General features: G+C 40.2%; 3 protein-coding genes and 1 long non-coding RNA gene across 5 annotated transcripts; 1 reads left to right on the top strand and 3 right to left on the bottom strand.

Moving 5' to 3' along the window:
- The first annotated feature begins 1,969 nt into the window (after positions 1-1,969).
- On the top strand, positions 1,970-4,035 carry ube2g1b (ubiquitin-conjugating enzyme E2G 1b (UBC7 homolog, yeast)). Its single transcript, XM_052051274.1, has 6 exons — positions 1,970-2,174; positions 2,500-2,602; positions 2,703-2,800; positions 3,119-3,297; positions 3,376-3,472; positions 3,550-4,035. The coding sequence occupies exons 1-5, from the start codon at positions 2,132-2,134 to the stop codon at positions 3,460-3,462; spliced, it is 510 nt and encodes a 169-aa protein (XP_051907234.1). The 5' UTR covers positions 1,970-2,131; the 3' UTR covers positions 3,463-3,472; positions 3,550-4,035.
- A 408-nt stretch (positions 4,036-4,443) lies between these two features.
- Positions 4,444-6,817, bottom strand: arpc3 (actin related protein 2/3 complex, subunit 3). The gene is made up of 7 exons (XM_052051273.1): positions 6,676-6,817; positions 6,256-6,355; positions 5,822-5,898; positions 5,527-5,595; positions 5,101-5,227; positions 4,853-4,947; positions 4,444-4,660 (listed from the first exon to the last, which is right to left on the bottom strand). The coding sequence occupies exons 1-7, from the start codon at positions 6,679-6,681 to the stop codon at positions 4,598-4,600; spliced, it is 537 nt and encodes a 178-aa protein (XP_051907233.1). The 5' UTR covers positions 6,682-6,817; the 3' UTR covers positions 4,444-4,597.
- Positions 6,818-6,828: 11 nt separating this feature from the next.
- gpn3 (GPN-loop GTPase 3) lies at positions 6,829-12,032 on the bottom strand. Of its 2 annotated transcripts, none has more exons than XM_052051264.1 (8): positions 11,864-12,032; positions 11,633-11,741; positions 10,986-11,153; positions 10,655-10,779; positions 10,463-10,578; positions 9,538-9,634; positions 9,172-9,300; positions 6,829-7,112 (listed from the first exon to the last, which is right to left on the bottom strand). In XM_052051264.1, the coding sequence occupies exons 1-8, from the start codon at positions 11,909-11,911 to the stop codon at positions 7,047-7,049; spliced, it is 858 nt and encodes a 285-aa protein (XP_051907224.1). In that variant the 5' UTR covers positions 11,912-12,032; the 3' UTR covers positions 6,829-7,046. The 2 variants fall into 2 exon arrangements, with proteins under 2 accessions (XP_051907224.1, XP_051907225.1); XM_052051265.1 differs by having other exon boundaries at positions 11,869-12,028.
- Positions 7,619-9,165, bottom strand: LOC127591299 (uncharacterized). Its single transcript, XR_007959847.1, has 2 exons — positions 9,068-9,165; positions 7,619-7,706 (listed from the first exon to the last, which is right to left on the bottom strand). It is a non-coding gene; the product is annotated as an uncharacterized LOC127591299 (long non-coding RNA).
- Positions 12,033-12,350: the final 318 nt, after the last annotated feature.

Below are 12,350 nucleotides of genomic sequence, written 5' to 3'. Positions count from 1 at the left end.
TATCACAGTACTCATCGCTTGCTTTGCTGATGTTAATAATAGGAAAATCTTCCTACGCCAAGGTTCCTCCTGGAAGTGAAATAAACACAAAGTCGGAGGGGTTTTTTTTCTCAACACGTCCTCCATCACCTTTAAACTAAGGCCGACAAAGTCCAAATTCCCATTGATTTGAGGAGGAGGATTTGGTGCCAGGCAATAAATCACAGGGACGTTTCTTTAAAGCTATTTTCCACCACGGATATTCCACCGGAAATTTGAAAAATTGAATGACTGAATTGATAAAATACAAACGGATAGCCCTGAGATTATGCTGAGTTGTGGTTACATTTATTTATTTATTTATTTTACGAGTCTCCACTTGACAAGGTACTTGAATAAGAGTAGTCTATCCAGAATGAGCATCACACAGAATTTTAACTAAAAACGCATTGCCAAGGACAACCTCAGGCACCCGCTAAATCAATGAGAATAAAATCTCAGTAATGTATGCGTCAAAATAAAACATTTGAGTCATAACCGACAGCAACTAAATTGTTCATACGATTCATACCATTGCAAGACAGTAAAAGTCTGATCCACTTCCTAAAAAAAGAGTTCATTAAAAAAAAAGACTTCCTGCCTGCCTTCCATCAAACATTCCACAAGTATATATTGAATTCATGGAATTCAAACTAGCAACACACTCCCAATTTTAAGCGCAAGAAGCTTTCAATCTCAGCAAATTGTTTTACATTAAAGCGATAATGATTAACGGTGGGTAGAAGTGAACAACATGCAGCGACCTTTGAGGTAACCTTTATTGAAGACACCTAACCTTTTCTTCGAGGGAAAAATTCTCATTCCCAGAATCTGTCCAAGGAATAATAATGAGATACGTTTTTGCCCTCGGAACACAATGACCGTGCGAAAATCTGAGCTTGCTTACCGATACTTTGCCAAGTAAATGTAATAATAAAAATAATAATAATAATAATAATTAAATAATCAGTAAAATTCGGGAGATGTCAATTTGCCAAGAGCTACTTCTTGGTACTCATTAATGCAAAGGGCTATCAGTTTGACACTGTTGAAATAATCTTTCTGAAAATGTCTTTAATTTGATGTTTTTATAAATAAATATATTATATTTTTATATAAATCATATTAACTGATGTCAGGGTCACCTATAATTCATAATTTCTCATAATAATTGGGAAACAAATAACTATCAATTTACAACACTTAATTTCTGTAAATCTCTGGCAGTGTTTACATTTTCAAATGATCAATTTTCCTAGAAAATCCCAATGTCCTATCACTGTGAGATATTTTTGAAACAGACCCACGGGCTAGTTGTGTGGTCCTTGGGGGTTATCTGGTGCCTGCGAGCACTACGTTTGTGACCCCCGCTTTAGGTAGCTGGCATCGATCATGAGCTGGACATTATCCCAGCTGACAAAGTGAGGGCTATATGCCATTATTGCCATATCACGGAAGCATATGAATACAATTATAATTATCAGTGAAAACTAAAAATACTTTCAAATGCCACACAGTCATCATTGCATTCAAGATTGTACTACCACTACAAACCACAAGAAAAACGAGAGGAAAAAATGGATTTTTATCTTAATTATACTTTAGGGCAGAAAGTACATCTTCTGGGCATGTTATTTGTACAAAAATGTAAACGTTTATACCGATAATTGTCGTTCAATTTTACTTTTGGCCGTACGAATTAAGCGTAGCCCTCCTCCTTTTTGCTTTTCCCGATATTATGTCTTGGAGGTTTTTCTATAACTGTTGTATTGCTCTTTGTGTGTTTTGTTTGCAGAATTCTCAAACTTCTGTTTCATTATTGTAATTCTGATCATAAATTATCATTCAATTGGTATTTCTCTTTCTTCAAAGTTTCATGAGAATAGTAACGGCGTAGGTTCCTGCTAGCGCCAACTGAGGGAAAATGAAACTGTATTATTTTGGCCTCCTTTGAGCTCTCCCCGCCCCCATTAATTCGTGTGGTCGGCGTATTCAGAACACGACAAAACGTGGATCTTGTCAAATGTCTAGCTTACTCGGGTCTGTCGCCTGACACTGTTTAAGAAGAAGTTATTTCAAATATCAGAGTGGGAAAGTTTTATTAAGCAGGGAAATGACGGGACAGTCGGCATTGTTGCTCCGTAAACAATTAGCAGGTAAGTTAGCAAAGCGGTGCTACGGCCAATTGGAGGCATAGCTCTGCGATATATTTAACTAGAACAGTAACGTTTACGGTTTGGGCTGGTTGAGACACAGTTTTGTGTAATAGTGCGTTCGCAAACACAGAGCGGCCACTTACAAGTTGAAACTCGCTGCTGTTGCTCAATCACTGGCACGCACGTAAAGTCCTCTGTGTGGGCACGAGGACCCGTGAAAGGATCCCATCCCCAGCTGTTAAACACGGATCATTTGCGTGCTATTCGCCGGTTGATTGGCATTACACCCCTGCCACGTCTCAGTAAACGAATGTTGACCTTTCAGATCTGAACAAGAACCCCGTGGAAGGCTTCTCGGCGGGTCTTGTGGATGACAATGACATCTTTCAGTGGGAAGTGGTCGTCATTGGACCCCAGGACACACTCTTGTAAGTGACGTTCATCCAGTCATCATTAAAAATGTGTTCATTTGTTTTTTGGAGTGCTTGAATTTCAACGGATGATTTCTGGCATGTCTGCATTTCGTAGTGAAGGAGGGTTCTTCAAGGCCACTTTAACCTTTCCACGGGATTATCCTTTAAGACCACCCAAAATGAAGTTCATCACAGAAATCTGGCATCCTAACGGTTTGTATTCTTCTGTTCTATGCACTACTTGAGTTAACATTCTTTACGGGTATGCAAGGGTAAAGACAAGATGCCAATCTACGGCAGAAGAGAAAGTTAAGGTCCTTGGAATAACATTCCTGTGTAAACCTGATCTGTACGCGAGTCAAAAGTCGCACTGTATTCCCTCACTGACCTGCACAAATTTATAGAAACAGCGAATGTTGTTCTCAAAATATCCCACACCATTTGGTGTGGGATATTTTTTGCCGCCGTGTGCAAACTGGCTTTCTAGTCACATTTTTTTAGGTTTCACCATCCGTTTTGTCTGTTGGCCAGTTGCAAAAAACGGCGACGTATGCATCTCCATCTTGCACGAGCCTGGAGAAGACAAGTATGGCTATGAGAAGCCAGAGGAGCGTTGGTTGCCAATCCATACCGTGGAGACCATCATGATCAGTGTCATCTCCATGTTGGCAGACCCCAACGGCGATTCTCCCGCCAACGTTGACGCAGCGGTAAGTTTGTAGCCGGGGGCCTTGAGAGCTTTCATTAGAAAGACCAAATGCTCACGTTAGTACGGTGGCGCCTTACAGAAAGAGTGGCGTGACGATCCCAAAGGAATTTTTAAGAAGAAGGTTGCACGTTGTGTGCGGAAAAGTCAAGAGATGGCTTTTGACTGACGTCTCGCATGTAAGTGCAACAACTTGTAATGTGACCGAGTGGCACACAAACTACGGAAGCCTGATTTGGTTGTGCTATTTTTTCAGTTTGGGGATTTAAAAAAAACTTGCTGAGGTGAACCAGGAATGCTGAGAGGCAGTCCAGAGTCTACTTCATTGACAAGACACGTTTCCGGATTTCAAAAGACGCAACAATTTACCTGCATAAGCCAACCTATTTTTTTTTTTTAACCAGAACCTCCTTGATACATGCAGCATATTCCAATCTTAGTTTTTCTTTATATTAACTATTTATTTTAAAACAAGAAGCAGTGAAGAGGTTTTTGCCGGGAGGCTGGGGGGGGGGGGGTGATGGGTGGGGGGTTTACAGCTGCCACACTGAGCCATAAAGCCTACAGTGCCTTTTATGAAAACAAACTGAGGGCTTGTGTTGTGGAAAACAAAAGGGCATATCGGAATGTTATGTGGTTTCATTTACAAAATTTGCTCTGGCAAGTGTTCTCACGGTTGTGTGATGTTTGAGAGGATCGTACTTCAGTGTGAAATAAAGTTTGGCGCCATTGTTCTATTACATTTTGCTTCCAACTCATTTGAGTGCTTTTACTTGTGCCTCCTTTTTAAATATAAAAGGCTGTGTGGAAAAAAAATAATTTTACAGGGCTACACATTAATAGTATGCAAGCATTAGAGTAATCCCGGTTAATCCCTGTTCTCTTCCTGTAGGAGAGCAAATGTCAGTAAACAAAGGTATGGAAAGCAATTCAGAAACGAAAAATATACCCCTCACTAAAGCGATACCTGGCGTTGATTCTTGTAATGTTATCGAAAAATGCCCTACTTTTATGGGAATCTGTTCACTAGTTTGTGCCCTAAATTAGTCATTAAAACTGAAAAAAAAAGGTCACGGTAACTGTGCTCCCTCTTCCTTGAACGATTTCAGAGTAAAATTTTGAAGAGCACATGCAGTAAGAAAACAGAACATTGTCCTACAACCATAATTGCTTTATTGAATTAAGCACCAGCTCAATTTAATATTTGTAAATGAGGTTTATCAACTCCAAAAAGCACAAATCCAACCTGAAGAAATAAAGCGTCCCATCTGAGAGGCACGGATGCAAACATTGCCCCCTTCCATTTACTGTCCTGGAGCAGACAGGCTCTTGTTCATGAACTGCTTCTTGACAAAACACATCCACCACTGAAACAAACAAACAAACAAACGGCAGGATGTTCGAAAATTTGTGAGGGCAACTTTCTGGGTGAAAAAAATAAAATTGACAGTGGCCACCATGCAATACATGAACCATCGAGTGCTAAAATATATTTGGGCTGCTCAACATTGTATTGCTGGTCCAATCAACCCTTTTGTCCGTGTACAAAGTTGACTCACCTTGCTGGGTTTGTCTGTCTGGGGGTCGAACACACGATCGCACAGCCTCAAGCCGGTCTCCTGTCTGATCTGCTGGAGGTACAGCCTCATCGTGTCTGGACACGGTTGGAGAACATCATGAAATGGCAATGTCCTTATCCGGATCTTCTTTCAGACGTATTAACAATATCACCAAATGGCAGACCAGACTCAAACTGCTGCTGGCGCATTATTGTTGGTTTCGTGAATGCTCTTGAGCGGCGTCTTACCTTCCTCCTGCTTGTTAGCGGGCTTGGCGTACATGGCGTTGAGTGGAAAGCCGGGCTCTCCGGGAATGGGAAAGTTAGTGATGCCGAGGGTGTACATCTCCTTCTCCCCTTGGCCTCTGGAGCTACACTGCAAAGGGTAACGCGCAAACAAACACAGTCAGTCATTAAGAGCACTCAAAAAATGGGTCTGTGGCATTTTGCTGCCATTACCGAAATGGGTCAGACATGCCACACTGACCAATTTAAAAAAAAAACAATTGGAACCCCCCCCCCAAAAAAAGCCCCGAAAATGTCGCACATTTGAAAAGCTGACTAGCAAACATTAAAGGCATATAAACTACGTGTTGGGGAATTCGTATTACTCAAAATGTTGATGCCATATTTTCACTTTTACCGCAAATGAATGTCAGCTATAAATATATTTACCTTTTGCAGCTTCTTTAGACACTCGGAAATATAGAGTGTAATGTAGATCAATGTCCTGTCTGCCTCATTCTGAAAGAAAGAAACAAAACAACCCGTTATGCATTAAATGAAATATATATTTAATTCAAACTCCCACTCCGGCCAACTAGCGGAAGCAAGTGAGGGCATGCAAAGGAATGAAGTGCACAGCTACTTGAAAGCAATATGCATGCCTTCAATGCTGTTTTGTCATTGAACATTCTGTCTGATAGCTTGAAATGTGGGGAAACCGCATATTATTTGGGCAATGTCTCACCTTGATCTCATAATTCTTGAAAAACACATTTGCCTTGAAGTAGTAGATAGCCTCATCGATGATGTCTGAATCTATGCCTGGAATGGACAAAAGGATGCTGCTAAACAATTATTTATAAATCAAGTATCGAGCACAGTTCTACAAATTTGGAAACAATTTTACGGAGGCGCAACAAGCACCAGTGTATATCAAGGGCCCATTTTCGTGATGAAGTCAGCACAATTTTGGATTTGTTTTTTTTTTCAACTGCTCTTGTAAAAGCATACAAAAATACTGAATCAAACTATTTTCTTCCGGGTAAAATGGGAGTCTTCTTTCATTTGCTCCTTGGGTGTTCGTTTATATAACCGCTTACCATGGTATCCTGCAAACGTCAAATACTCTAAAACGGTTGGCAGTGAATAAATTCGGCTGGGTGAGTGCTGTCCACTCACCGTCTCCTCTCGCTGGTCCCTTAAACTGCGTTTTAAGGGGCAGTAAAGCCATGTTCCCCACCGACCTGGTGTTCTGCTCGTGCATCGTTGAGTGATACGCCTGACAAGAGAAGTTCAACACAGCTGACATATTCCAAACTCGCAGCGTCTTCTCGCATCTCTTTAATTGAAAAAGTCGCCAAGTTTTACGTCTACGACGCCGAACCAAACGTTAGCGCTCACATTCCAAACAACGTTCGACATCGGTAAACTCTTGCTGAAGCAGGTTACAATCCATTTAATTTGAGAGCGAGCGACTGCTAACCCTGCTAGCCCACGATGCTAACTTCAAAGCTTACCCCGCTCAACGCCGTGTCTCTTTTGAGTTGTTCGGTACCGTTTCGGTTACTAATCAACTATGGGCGAGTGGAATGTACTTACCGGCATGTTGAAGGACAAATAATCAATTCAACTACTCGGCGACTAATAATATTAGCACCCCAAGATGCTGCTTCCGCCTGTCCCACCCTGCTGTTGAAACAGGAAGCGGCCGCACGGCACTTTGCAAAATGGTCGCAAGGGGGCGCCATAAAATCGGTTTGGATATGTATTTATTGTTAATTACATGTTATGTACAACGTATTTTACCCCAAAAGTCACATTAATAATCATCGCAAATAGTATACATTAAAAGTGAACGACACAATCAAGTCCCTTAGTCATTGCGTCTCACATCCTGGTTCTTCGTTTGTCTTTTAGTGAGTTCAAATGGAAAAGTCAAGCGAACACATCAAGTCCTGAAATGACATTTCTCAGCTTTCCACTTGGCCTTGAAAAAACTCATCATAATTGGTGTCGCCAGAGTCTTCGTTAGTCTCCTGTAAAAGAGAAGAGGATTGGGAATGTGAATGTCTATTTAATACAAAATTATACATACATACATCCGCCAGAGACTGTTACACCCGCGCTGCAAGAAAGAGAGATACCGACGCTCGTTCCTACCGACTGCTGTCAGGCTGATGAATAAAAAATAACAATCATAATAATAATTAAATGATGTGAAGGTAAATTGTAAATAGTACTGCGATTTATCCATTTGTGTTCATATTGTATTTAATTGAAAGATGTTTGTTGTTGTTTTTTTTGTTTTTGTTTTTTCTTCTTCTTTCTACATACATTCTTGCTGCTGGAGGCTGTAAATTTCCCCATTGTGGGACAAGGATATCTTATCTTATCTTATCTTATCAAAGGTTGTCCTGGTTTCAAGATCCCAAATCGCAGTAGAGTATTATCCGCGGGATATTATGGTAGTGGGCAGAGCTCTAATAATGCATCGTAAAGTGCTCAATTACCATCGTACTTCATATTTTTCTTTTTTTTCTACATTTATTGCCTAGAAGTGCTTTTGAGAAAATTATTTCTTCCAACGGTGTATTTAGTCATGCGTTAGCTAGCATACGTTAATGTTAAGACTACTGCATGTTCTGTAAGGGTGTGGAAAATAATCGATATTAATCGATACATCGATGCGCACGTGAGCGATCCGAGTGCATCGGCTCATTCACTGGGTACGACGCGATTGACGGGTGAAATCGCGATTCATCACGATGCATTGATGGGTATCGGTAAAATAAGATTCAAGCGCCGTTTTATTCATGTTAAACGTCACCTATCTGCCCTTTCCTAGGCGCAATGAATGCACCATCATTGCTTTGCGTTTTGTGTTGAATACGGACGGGAGCCGTGCGTCACATACAGTCCAGTACACAACTAGCGAAACATTATGGAAGTTAGCGCAAGGGGAGGCGAGGAAACTACTATATTTAATGCAGCCGCAACATTCAAATCTTATGTTTGGAAATACTACAGCTTCGAAAAGAAAGACGGAAAGCTTGATAAAACCTCCGTAATTTGCAAGGAATGTCGCACTAAGAAGCCATACAACGGCAGAACCACAAATATGCAGACCCACTTAAAACGATGGCACCAGATCACCGACAAGTTTCCCTCCCGCTGCCCCGCTTCCACGCCCAGTTCCTCGTCGGACACCGGAGAAACTCTTGGTAAACCAGGTCAGGATCAGAAAAAAATTGCCTCTTATTTTGGGAGTCCCCTTGCAACTCACTGTGACCGCGCAATGGCTATAACTAAGGCCACTGCTTATTTCATATGCAAAGACCTCCAGCCTTAGCATGGTGGACAATGAGGGTTTCAGACAGCTCGTGCACGTTTTGGAACCCAGGTATAAAATACCAGACAGGTCTGTGTTCACTTACATATTCCCGACAAAGTAAGAAGTGAGATTACTGTGTCGCTGAACAGTGCACAAAGAGTTGCACTTACAGTGGATGGGTGGACATCTTGCGCTATAGATTCATATATATATATATATATATATATTTCATATAAGACACTCAGTGAGAATAGTCTGTTTGTGTTTACACTATAGCAACAGCTGTGAGTCTCAGGTGCCAAATTGTTTACATTTTCTTTGCACAAAACCCAATTGTGAAAGGGCTTAAATAAGTTGTTTTACAAGTTCTACTATTTATAAGGAATAAAGTGGTATCCGTTTTGTAATACCATACTGAATTCCATCTTTTTAAAAGTTTTTTTTCTTTGCTTATTTGCATCATGTTAATTGCACAATATCGCAACAAATTGCATTGTATCGTATCGGATCGCATTGATTTGAACTTAATGTGTATCGCATCGTGACGACGGTGAAACGTATCGCATCGTATCACCAGAAAATTCCATGTATCGTTTAAGTATCGCATCGCTGGCAGTGCATCGAGATGTGTATCGAATCGTCCTCAGTGCTGAGATTCACATCCCTAATGTTCTGGCATGCGTGCGGATAGATTTGGGTAACGCCGCCACAGTAGGAACTGAATTCCGTCGTAAATCAAGGACGCAATGAGTTATGCTAGTTACCTTTGGCTCCTTGACTTCCAAATCCTCTCCATACTGTATCGTGAAGTCAATATGTTGTAGTACTATGTTGATACCTTCCTCATCACTACGGTCAAAGGGCATGAATCTCACCAAACTGTAGTCATCAATCTGTAAAAAAAAAACAGAAAACTTTCAAAGAATCACAAAACAACTTTTTTTTTCAAAATAAGACATTGACAAACCTGCTTTTACTTTGGAAAACAATGATCAACGTTTTTTGCCCATTGTCTATCATGTTACAAATCAAACCAGCAACTCAATGTTTGTGCACTTTCTTCACTGCCAATTTGAAATAAAGACCCGAATAAAGGGATGTAAATTAATGCCTGTTTTAAATCCCCTTACCAGTTCACAAATAGCTTTGGTCAGCTTCTTGAACTTTTTACTTCTGATGGTGTCAGTGTTATCCTCCATCATGGAGTACATATCAGGATCAAGATACCTTGTGAAAACAGAAGGCTTGCATTGAGGGAGCAACAACTTTCAAAACGTCAATAGATACTGCCTCCTTCTACTTTGTGGTGTTTAATAAACAACAATGAAATACAGCGCATCTCAATAAGTGGTTCCCACTCTATTAGACAGCGTGACCCAAATAATTACTGAGTGTGTTGTCCTCATGCGACAAAATTAAACAAATACATTGAGGTCTAGAAATACTGTGACATCAACACAATTCCCATCTTTTTTTTTTTTAAATACACACACTTTATTTAACAGCAATTGACTATGGGTGAGACTTGGATTTGGTCAAGACCTGGACTATCCTAGACCATTCACCTGATTTGGATGTAAATAACCTCTAATTAAAACTAAAAGTTAGACTACAGTTAAAGCATATCATCATCATTTGTTTCAAGTCAAATCAATTTCTTTTGTTCAGAGCCAAAAAGCTGACAATTATGTCAACGCCCCAATCTTTATGAGCTCGATTTATATATGCCCAACCCACTTGAAGACGAATATTGCTACTATAGCCAATTAAAAAAAATGACACAACAGTGCCAGCATCTAGTGTGACATATGAAATATGTGTGAGACATTTGCTTTCAATACAAGAGGGGAGGAGAAGTGAGGGTCACGAGTTAACTAACCTTCACACTCCTGCCATTGTACATACAAGGCACCGCCCCACCGACAACATTCCATTGCTATATGTATGCCGCAGCAACCCAGAAACAAATAAAGGCCTCCTCCATAATGAAAACCTAGCAATCTCTGTCATTAAAATAAAAAATATGGTCTGATGCAAGCAAAAACCGCAACTTACCGTTCAATTTCTTTCTTGGCTTTGGGGCTGAGCAGATCCATTTTCGTCATGATGTTTATTTGGGGAATCTCCAATGACACCATGGCGCTCAGGGCCGCCATGACTCCTGAGATGAACTGCAGTCAGAGGAATTGGTCATGTCAAACTGAGAACAGATAAAATAGTGTGCTAATATGAAAAATAAAATGCAACCTTGAAAGACTCCACCATGAACTGGGAATCCACCAGGAAGACTCCACACACCCGAAATTCCCACTGCTGTAGCTGTTCCACCAGTTGCCTCATGACTAGAAGATGAGTATACAGCTCAATCTGACCTGCAAAATGCAAAGGTGTACATCTTAAAAGGGCATATATAATAAATTTAAATGGATTATTTTACATTTGAAACGACCCAGAATCACTTGCCTAAAACCTTCAATCAATCCTGTTTTTTTAACAACATAGATCTTTAAATCAAACCTTGAAATAAAGACAATGGGGAATAGTTTTAAATAATGAAAAAAATGCATTCTATGTTTACCGGGGCAGTCAAACAAGATGTAGTCATCCTCTACGTGACCCAAAGCTTCCCCCAGCCAGTCAAAGTTGTTGGCAAAATATTCCATGCAGAAGACCAGACCGCCATTGGGCCCAAACTTGAGGGTTGGATCTTCCATCACGTCTTCTACCTGGATGAGTTCACGGATGTCTGATGACAGATATACCATAAATGTATTATGTCACAAATCCCAATTAATAAGGATGTGATTTGAAAATGTGAACATACATTTTACAAAAGTGATTCTGATTACATAACAGCATACTAGGGGCTCCCAATTTTAAGGCCAGGACCAATGTTAAATGGCCAAAGATTATTTTCACAAAAATTGTGTTCGGCATGAAGTACAATTTTACCTCGTGGATTCCTGTTTTGCTGGAGCAAAATATATCTATTCTGTCTTATTTAACATCGATTTATGTACAGTAATATGTCAAAACGATCACAATAAATGGTACATTTTAGTCTGGATATTCATGAGGAACACGTTGTAATTTGAGATCTTACCGCATGCCATTTTTTTCACCTGCCCATTTGTTGAAGAAGCAAACTTTGAACAATGTTTACTTTGTATTGCGGTGTGTTATTGTCTCTGCATTTAGCTACATTTAGTGATATCACTCTCTCACCTGCCATAACGGGGTAGTCAAAATGCTCTGCTGCAGGGTCCAGATTGACCACTTGAACCGAACGATTCAAAGATTCAAAGTGTTGGATCATGGTGGCGCAGTAGGTACTCTGTAAAGTAAAACAAACAAGTAAATCACGTGTATCTCGTTAGCTAAAGAGCTAGGAAGATAAGCTAAGATGCTATCTCGAAAATGTGCCTCATTCAAGACAAGAATCGTCGGATAATTTACCTTACCGCTACCCGCAGGGCCCATCACTATCTGAGCATAACGAGGCATTTTGTTTTGGCCACAAATCAATAAATATGTTGTTGTAAGACTAGCACCCTACTGGACATAACAGCATTATCTGTCACGACTGGAAGCGAGGTACTTCTTCGCAACAGTTTGACGAAAGTCATGTTGGTATTGAGATAACCTACTGCCACCTCGTGTTAAAACTGTGAATTTTTAATGCACCACTGAAATGTCCAGAGATGTTCTAAGAATGAAAGATTTGATACTAGGGAAACGCGAAAGCAGAACTACAGCGGATCTGTAAAATTATTTACTGTTCACCATTCAAAGCCAAAGTGATACACATTACCTTATAATTTTTCATTTTAAATAATTATCCAGTTGATGATCTATTGCTACGCACACAAACGCCATAAAAGCAAGACGTAAAAATGCATTGAAACATGTAGGGGGGGTGAGTACTTTTCTTGCTAAAACACAA

The sequence above is a fragment of the Hippocampus zosterae genome, chromosome 18 (assembly GCF_025434085.1).
Source record: "Hippocampus zosterae strain Florida chromosome 18, ASM2543408v3, whole genome shotgun sequence".
Taxonomy (NCBI): domain Eukaryota; kingdom Metazoa; phylum Chordata; class Actinopteri; order Syngnathiformes; family Syngnathidae; genus Hippocampus; species Hippocampus zosterae.
The sequence above is the reverse complement of the archived record's forward strand: the minus strand, read 5'-3'. Positions and strand labels throughout refer to the sequence as shown.

What these genes read in the sequence shown, in the direction of transcription:
- gpn3 (XM_052051264.1), bottom strand. Translation starts at nt 11,911, where the DNA reads ATGCCTCGTTATGCTCAGATAGTGATGGGCCCTGCGGGTAGCGGTAAG. An exon ending in CATCTTGTTTGACTGCCCCG is followed by an intron (nt 10,780 to 10,985) that starts GTAAACATAGAA and finishes TGCATTTTGCAG; the next exon opens with GTCAGATTGAGCTGTATACT. An exon ending in TGGAAGTCAAGGAGCCAAAG is followed by an intron (nt 7,113 to 9,171) that starts GTAACTAGCATA and finishes TCTCTTTTACAG; the next exon opens with GAGACTAACGAAGACTCTGG.
- ube2g1b (XM_052051274.1), top strand. Translation starts at nt 2,132, where the DNA reads ATGACGGGACAGTCGGCATTGTTGCTCCGTAAACAATTAGCAG. An exon ending in GCTCCGTAAACAATTAGCAG is followed by an intron (nt 2,175 to 2,499) that starts GTAAGTTAGCAA and finishes TTGACCTTTCAG; the next exon opens with ATCTGAACAAGAACCCCGTG. An exon ending in CCGCCAACGTTGACGCAGCG is followed by an intron (nt 3,298 to 3,375) that starts GTAAGTTTGTAG and finishes GGCGCCTTACAG; the next exon opens with AAAGAGTGGCGTGACGATCC.
- arpc3 (XM_052051273.1), bottom strand. An exon ending in GGGACCAGCGAGAGGAGACG is followed by an intron (nt 5,899 to 6,255) that starts GTGAGTGGACAG and finishes TGTCCATTCCAG; the next exon opens with GCATAGATTCAGACATCATC. An exon ending in AGACAGACAAACCCAGCAAG is followed by an intron (nt 4,661 to 4,852) that starts GTGAGTCAACTT and finishes TGTTTGTTTCAG; the next exon opens with TGGTGGATGTGTTTTGTCAA.